An 8,629-nucleotide genomic window follows, 5' to 3' on the forward strand; every position below is an offset into this window, starting at 1 on the left:
ACTGTATTTATATGTAGCCTCTTCCATGTCTCTGTTCACCCTGAATCAACTCTGTGTATCATTCCTTGTGTCCTTCTGCTAACTGTTCTTTGTACCCATTTTATCTTTTCTTTCTTTTTTAGATGGGGATATTGGATTTGAGACTTCACAGCAGGAAATTTCTGAAGAAGTTTCTTTCCAGTCTGAGAGAGTTCCTCTCTTCACAAGCAATGACTCACTGTATTCCATTTTAGAAGAATTGTGGCCACATGATGAGCAGACAGAGGGATATGAGAGAAACCAGAAGAAACCTTTAAGACATACTGCCTTCATCAACAAGAAAACATTAGTTAATGAGAGGGGCTATGAATATAAGGACACTGGAAAAATAGTTCATGTAAATACACACCTTGTCCCTTTCAGTAAAAGACTCCATAACTGTGATGTATTTGGAAAGGGTCTGAAACCCACTGTAAACGTACAGAATCATAATAGAAACAATGTACCAGAAAATCCTGATCAGATTATCAGGCATGGTAATATTTTCACTCATATGAATTCTCATACTGAAATGAATACTTGTCAATATAATCAGTGTAGGGAACTTCTGAGTCATAAGCAAGCTCTCATTCAACATCAGAAAATTCATACTGGGGAAAAACTCTATTTACTTTCTGACTGTGTAAATGTTTTCACACAGAAGCCACACCTCTTTGCACAGCAAAGTATTTTTACTGAAGAAAAACACCATGAATGCAGCAAATGTGAGTCAGTCGTCATTCATAAACCCCAACTTGGTGGACATAAGAGTGTTTTCATAGAAGAGAAACCCTATATATGCACTGAATATAGGAATGAATTTTCCCTCAAGTCAGACTGTCAGAAAACTCATACAGAGGAGGATCACTATAAATGTAGTGAATATGAAAAGGCCTTTATCCAAAAGTCAGATTTATTCAGATGTCAGACAATTCACACTGGTGATAAACCCTATGAATACAATGAATGTGGAAAAAGCTTCTCTCAGAATTCTAACCTAAAAAATATACATAAGAAAAGTCATACTGGACAGAAGCACTTTGAATGTACTCAATGTGGAAAAGCCTTCACAAGGAAATCAACACTAAGTATGCATCAGAAAATTCATACAGGGGAAAAACCCTATGTATGTACTGAATGTGGGAAGGCCTTTATCAGGAAGTCTCATTTTATTACACATGAGAGAATCCATACTGGAGAAAAACCTTATGAATGCAGTGATTGTGGGAAATCTTTTATTAAGAAGTCACAACTCCATGTGCATCAGCGAATTCATACAGGAGAGAATCCCTTTATATGTTCAGAATGTGGAAAAGTCTTTACCCACAAGACAAATCTTATTATACACCAGAAAATCCATACTGGAGAGAGACCCTATGTATGTACTGAATGTGGAAAGGCCTTTACTGACAGGTCAAATCTCATTAAACACCAAAAAATTCATACTGGAGAGAAACCCTATAAATGTAGTGACTGTGGAAAATCTTTTACCTGGAAGTCACGGCTCCGGATACATCAGAAATGCCATACTGGAGAGAGACTGTATGAATGCAGTGAGTGCGGGAAAGCATTCATTCAGAAATCAACACTAAGTATGCATCAGAGAATTCATAGAGGAGAGAAGCCCTATGTTTGTGCTGAATGTGGGAAGGCCTTCTTCCACAAGTCACACTTTATTACACATGAGAGAATTCATACTGGAGAGAAACCTTACGAATGTAGCAATTGTGGGAAATCCTTCACTAAGAAATCACAGCTTCATGTACATCAGCAAATTCACACAGGAGAGAAACCCTACATATGCCCTGAATGTGGGAAAGCTTTCACTGACAGATCAAATCTCTTTACACACCAGAAAATTCACACTGGAGAGAAACCCTATAAATGCAGTGACTGTGGAAAAGCTTTCACTCGGAAGTCAGGCCTCCATATACATCAGCAATCTCATACTGGAGAAAGACATTATGAGTGCAGTGAATGTGGAAAAGCTTTTGCAAGGAAATCAACACTAATTATGCATCAGAGAATTCATACTGGAGAGAAACCCTATATTTGTACTGAATGTGGGAAGTCCTTTATTCAGAAGTCACACTTGAATAGACATCGGAGAATTCATACTGGGGAGAAACCCTATGAGTGCAGTGACTGTGGAAAGGCCTTCATTAAAAAGTCACAGCTCCATGAACATCATCGAATTCACACGGGAGAGAAACCATATATATGTGCAGAATGTGGAAAGGCCTTCACTATCAGACCAAATCTTATTAAACACCAGAAAATTCATGCTAAACAGAAACCTTATAAATGCACTGACTTTGGGAAAGCCTTAAACTGGAAGCCTCAGTTCAGTATGCATCAGAAACCACGTGCTGAGGAAGTAGATTGCACAATGCCACACTCATGGTGTGAGGATACAAAGATGTGAGAGGCTGCTGCTTACCTGAAAAGCAGAAGGTAATCAATACCAACCTTTCCTCTCTAGTCAACAGTCTGAGAATCTGGATCACATGCAGAGAGAAATTTTGGAGAAAGTATTTAAACAGCATGTAATGACCATGTTTCCTTACTTGGCAGATACTGGGATTGTCTAGCCCTTGAAAATAATCCATGTCAATATGCAGAGGTCAATATGAAAGGAGATAACTTGCACTCTTTCTTGTTTCACTTTTTTGGAAAAGTGACTTTATAAATTCAGAGCTTTTGAGTTGTTCATACTAAGGGTAGCAAAACTAATTAATGTTGACCAGAGAAATTTTATAATGAGTAGAGTCGTAAGGAAATTTGTTGTTATCTCAGCACCCTAAGGAGTCTGAAATAAAGACAAAAGTATAGGCAATGGTGGTCTATGGTAAAAGGCAGCCAGAAGTTTTTGTGAAAATTGACACTAAATACACAAAGAAAGGACTCTTCTATAAATAACTGAGTTAGTGGGGTTTTTTCCTTTTCTTTGGGAAGTAACCATTATTTATTGTATATAGTATCTATTGGTGTGTAGGAAACTTGGATAATGAACATCTTGAACTTATAATTTGACTTTGGTAAATAAGAACCACAGTCTTACCTGAATATTCACAGGGATCTTTAGGTAATCAATATCTTTACTCACACCCAATAGGTATAAAAATGCTCCCAGTCTCCATCCTCCAAGTGATCAGTTATGTAAGCAGCAGCCCCGTAAACTACCTGTCACTTTAGAACTGGCCCTGAGATCATGGATCTGAGCCATAGAGACCTACTAGATAACAGCACTTTGGATCCTATCCTGGTCCACCCAAATCTGCACTTTCTTATCAATTTCTGTTTGAAAAAAGCTAAGATAATGTGTTCCAAAATCTATACTTTTTCTTACAATTTAATTAACACATTTTATACATGTAACATGAATACTAGATTATTCTGGGACATACTGTCTTGTATTTTAGTTTTTCTTAGACATATAGTTGAACATGTGGAAGTGTTTTCTTTCCCTTCCCAATTTCTACAAATTCTATTTATTTGTGTTTCAAATCCTCTGTATTCTTATTTTTGTCTTTTATTCAGTAAGACATTGAGAGAGGTGCATTGTAATCTTCCAGCATAATTGAGAACTTCTCTTTCCTTTAACTCTTACCAGCTTTTGCTTTTTGTATTTTGAGTGTTTGTTTTCACATACCTTCAAATTTAGAATTTTGTGCTCTAACCAGTTAATTGAAGCCTTATCATTTGAAATGTCCCTTTTTGTCTCTAGTGATGCTTTTTTTTTTGGTAAAATTTACTATGCTAGATATTAAAACAGGCACATTACCTTTCTTGTTAAAGTGTTTTCATATACCTTTTCCCATTTATTTTCAACCTCCCTTAATTTTTGTATTTCACTTTTACCTTTTGTAACTAGTAATATGGTTGGGCTTTGGTTTTTATCTAGCCTGGTAATCTTTGTCTTTTAATTGCAAATTACATTTATGCTTAGTGCAATTACTGGTATCTTTGGTTTTAAGTCTACCACTAGTTTACTATTTGTTTTTATTTATACAGTTTGTTCTTTGTTCATTTTTCTCCTTTTAAAATTATTGAAACTTTCTGAAGTCACAGACTTGAAAATGTTCTAATTTGAATTGCAACATTTCTTCTTTTGTTTATGTTTTATTTTGCCATTTAACCTTCTATTAAGTTGCTAGTTATACATTCTGTTGCTTTTAGTGGATATCCTAGAGATTACAATATGCATACTATCAGCTAATATAAATTAATATTCATAACACTTCTTGGACAAAGAGAACATTAAGTCCATTTATTCTCTTCTTGACTTAAGTGGTATTGATGTCATGCATTTGATTTCTGTGTGTAGTTTGTACAGTCAATAATTATTGTTCCAGAGTCACTGTTCATTTAAATTAATCCATATATTTATGCTTTTCATTGCTTTCTATTCTTTCCTGTTTAAGTTTCCCTCTACAAATCATTTCTCTTCTGACTGAAGAACTCTTTAGTATTTCTTTTAGTGCAGGTTTGTTGGTGACAAATTATCTCCGTTGGAAAATGTCTTTATTTTGCCTGTTTTTTAAAGCTATTTTCACTGAGTATAGAATTCTAAATTAACAGCTATTTTCTATCAATATTTTGAAGATATTCCATTATAGTCTGTCTTTCATTGTTTTGTTGAAAAGTGAGCTGTCAATCCAATTGTTGAATAAATGAAGATAATGTGCTATTTTTTTCCTCTGTCACCTTTACAATTTATATCTTTGTCTTTGGTTTTCAGGAGTTCTACAATGATATACCTAGGGGTGAATTTCTATGTATTTATTCTACTTAGGGTTTGCAGTGCTTTTAAAATCTGTGGCTTGGTGTTTGTGCATTTGGGGAAATTTCTAGCTTTTTATTCAAATAATGCATCTGCTTCATTGTCTTTGTCTGCTCTTTTAGAGATAACTCAATTATCTAGATACTCTAATGACCTTTTTCTATTGTTTGTTTTGATCGTGTTTTAGCTTCAGAGACTGGTAATTTTTAATGATCTCCCAGACACTGTATAATAAAACCCGGAGAGGTAACTAGATGGTCTGAATGTTATCTTCTTCTAGAGAGGGGTTGCCTTTGTTTCTAGTAGGCAGCTGGGCTAGTAACACTAGCAATCCCTGATTGTTTTCATTTAATCATGTATTGAGATTATTTGAAACTGGGCTTCGGGCCCTTTTAAGTTTTGTCTATTTCTTTTTTCACTCTTATTACTGGGCGATACCATTTGGACTTTGGGTAGTTTTTCAGGTCCCTGGTGGGACCTGAACTCTAGTTTTTGTCCAAGTAGTTCCATGAATTTTTCAAAAACTCTGTTCACCCTCTATGGCCCAATATTTGCTTTAAGAATTGGCAAACACCTCTAACTATTAACGAACAATCCCAAATTCCAGAGGTTATATCTTGTCCCTAATCTTATTCCTGCAGTTTTCACTGCCTTGGTGGCTCTCTGAGGTCTTCAAAAAATTAAATGTGTTTAATATTTTCCTTCACCTTTTCTAGTTCTTAGCAGCAGTACTGCTCTGTACCACCTACTCTGCCATTAGGAGAAGTTTTCAATTCAGAGATAGCTATTTCTCTTTAGGTAGTCTGCAGCCCAGAAATACAATTGAAAAATTACTGAACCTTTCTAAAATCACTGAGTTAAAAATTAAAATGTTCTAATTTGATTTGCAACATTACTTATTTCCAATTTTTGCTGCTAAAAGTCTTACTGAGTTTACCCTTTTCATGAAAACTTTATATACATGGTAAAATTACTTCTGGTATTATCAAATTTTATTAGAGTAGCTGCCAAACTTTTAGCAAAAGGAAGAGCCCCTTAGAGGTCTTCTTCAATACTCTGTTTCCCCCTCCTTTGGACACTTAACAGAAAATGAGGTTAATGGTGACTGGTCTAAGAAACAAGGGGTTCAAAAATAAGAATTTCAGAAATGAGTGTAGCAGGTTTACTGGAATAGTGATTCTTAACCTTTTTATTACCAAACACATTTTAAAAATTAGAATTACATATTCCCAAGCCAAAAAAAATTAAAAAGTCAGAGGAGCTACTTTACCTTTTACCATACAGTATTAATCTCTAGGAGAAGAGAAGACTTTCTTTTGTAAGCCTCCTTCTATCTCAAGAGGTACTCGAGAAATGATTAAAGAATGAATGATGGAAAACTGTAAGTGGAATGGAAGAGCTAACTCTTAACTAAGTAGAAATCTAAAATGAGTATAGATTGCTGGCATGTTTGATATAGGCTTTACTAGAGAAAGTAGTGGGGGTAGCCATATCTTTTTATACCAGCACTGCACCAACACAGTTCATTTGTATTTACAACAAAACTATTTTAATAGATTTACAATTAAAACTTTTATAAAGAAATTCATTTTAAATTAATTCTCCAAAAAGGGATAGCATGCAGTGAATTCAGAAAATGTAAGAAAATCTTCACTCAAACCAACATTTAATTATACATCAGATAATTCATAGTGGAGAGTAGTAGTGAATGTGGGTAGTCTGCTCACAAGGCACACTTAATTACATATCAGAGAACTGGATACATATCAGAGAACAGGCTGGAGATAGGCCTTATAAATACAGTGACTAGAAATCTGTCATTGAGAATTCAACTCCCTGATTGTTAGCAAATTCACACATAATAACTAACAGGTCAAATCTCATTACCCACCAGAAAACTCATATTGGAGAAAAACCCTATAAAAGCAGTGACTAGAAATCCTTTCATCTGGAATTCATGAGAAAATTTTTACTAGAGACAAAATAAGTGTACTTAATATGAGAATGGCTTTATCCAGAAATCAGTTTTCAGTATCCTTCAGTATTTATACATGTTTTTGTTTTGTTTTGTTTTGTTTTTTGTGGAGGAGGAAAGAATTTCATCAATGATTTTGCAAGAATGGGTGTGTGACCTGGATAAAATGGCCGCCACCATGTATTTCTTTAATATCCACTTCCTTACAGTGAGAAAGTCTTTTCAGACAAGTCAGAACCAATTGTAAATTACTCCAGAGAAACCCTGATTGTTTTAAATAATTTATTATATTGTACATTTTATATTGTATATTGAAAAGTCTTCATGAGTCACACCTTACTGTGTATCAAATAATGGAGAAGAATAAATCTTTTAACAGCACATCATTTTATTAAGTGCCGTAAAATTCATACTGGGAAGATACTGTCAATTTGATAAACTGTAAAAAAGTTTTTCTAAAGAAATAAATTCTGCAAGATGTATAGTTCATTTTTTTATTGTATTAGCTTCATGCTCAGTACACATACAACTTTGTAGAAATGTGATTTTCATAATGTATTTTATATATTTCTGATGTTTGTACTTCCTCCACATTTGTAGCAACCCTAGCCACATCAACAGTCCACAAATGATCAATGCAAATCAACTCAATATTTTTTTTTAAGATTTATTTTTTATATTTATTTCTCCCCCCACTCCATTCCCCCTGTTGTCTGCTCTCTATATCCATTCATTGTGTGTTCTTCTATGTCTGCTTGTATTCTCATTAGGCAGCTTCAGGAACCGATCCTGGGACCTTCCAGAGTGGGAGAGAGGTGATTACTCTCTTGTGCCACCTCAACTCCCTGTTCTGTTCTGTCTTCTTATTTTCTCTCCTCCATGTCTCTTGTTGTGTTATCTTGCTGTGCCAGCTCTCCGCATCGGCTGGCACTCCTGCGTGGAGTAGCTTTTCCACGCTGGGCAGCATTCCCATGCAAGGTGGCACTCCTGTGCGGGGCAGCATTCCCACATGGGCCGGCACTCCGTGTGGACCAGCTCACCACATGGACCAGGCCAGCTTGCCCTTACCAGGAGGCCCTGGGCATCAAACCCTGGGCTCCTATATGGTAGGCAGGAGCCCAATTGGTTGGGCCACATCCGTTTCCCTCTATATTTCTTTATACTAGCAATCACATACAAACACATTAAAACGTTATCTGTACACACATACATGAGTGTGTTTTCATTATTTTACAAAAGTGGGATTATATACACTTTTCTGCATCTTTTGCACTCAACAATAACTTTTAAATAGCTGAACATGGTCCTTAATGTGAACCTACCATAATTTATTCAGCCATTTCACTATTGATTATGCACAATTTTGTCACTAGGATAAATGATCATATAACCATCCTCAAGATGGGGCATAGCACAGTGGATTGCTGAACAGGCTTAAATATGTTGTTACCCTGGAGCTTTTTCTTCTTTTCTCTCTGTAGAATACACTCCCAAGAATGAGACTTATTGAAGTGTATATGTGTTTTATTTTAATAGACATTGCCAAATATCTTTGTAATAAGGCTGTATCTTTCATAGTTCCAACACTGGTGTAAAGCATACCCTTTCCCTCTATTAGAAGTAGCTGTCACTCTAACTTTGATCAGTTTTAGGGGCTATCACTTTAGATAACTAATTGTGTATTCATTTATGTCTCTTTTAAATGTTTCTTAACCATTTGAATTTGCTCTTCTGTAAATTGCCTTTATAAGCCATTTATGCATGCATTTTTCTTTTCCATTTGTCTTGCCAATTTGTCATAGCTCTGTATATATGAAAATAGTAACTCCTTTTTTTGAAAAGAAAATCTATGT

The 8,629-nt window shown here is 35.3% G+C and overlaps 1 protein-coding gene across 2 annotated transcripts in view; it reads left to right on the plus strand.

Moving 5' to 3' along the window:
* The window catches only part of ZNF484 (zinc finger protein 484), a 71,013-nt gene extending 63,755 nt beyond the window's left edge, over positions 1-7,258 (plus strand). For both annotated transcript variants that reach the window (XM_058301486.2, XM_012522854.3), the window contains one exon: positions 123-7,258. In XM_058301486.2, the coding sequence (XP_058157469.1) occupies positions 123-2,443 (2,321 nt within the window). In that variant the 3' untranslated portion in view covers positions 2,444-7,258. The remainder of the gene's footprint in view (positions 1-122) is intronic.
* Positions 7,259-8,629: the final 1,371 nt, after the last annotated feature.

This window comes from Dasypus novemcinctus, chromosome 8, assembly GCF_030445035.2.
Source record: "Dasypus novemcinctus isolate mDasNov1 chromosome 8, mDasNov1.1.hap2, whole genome shotgun sequence".
In the NCBI taxonomy this organism is placed as follows: Eukaryota; Metazoa; Chordata; class Mammalia; order Cingulata; family Dasypodidae; genus Dasypus; species Dasypus novemcinctus.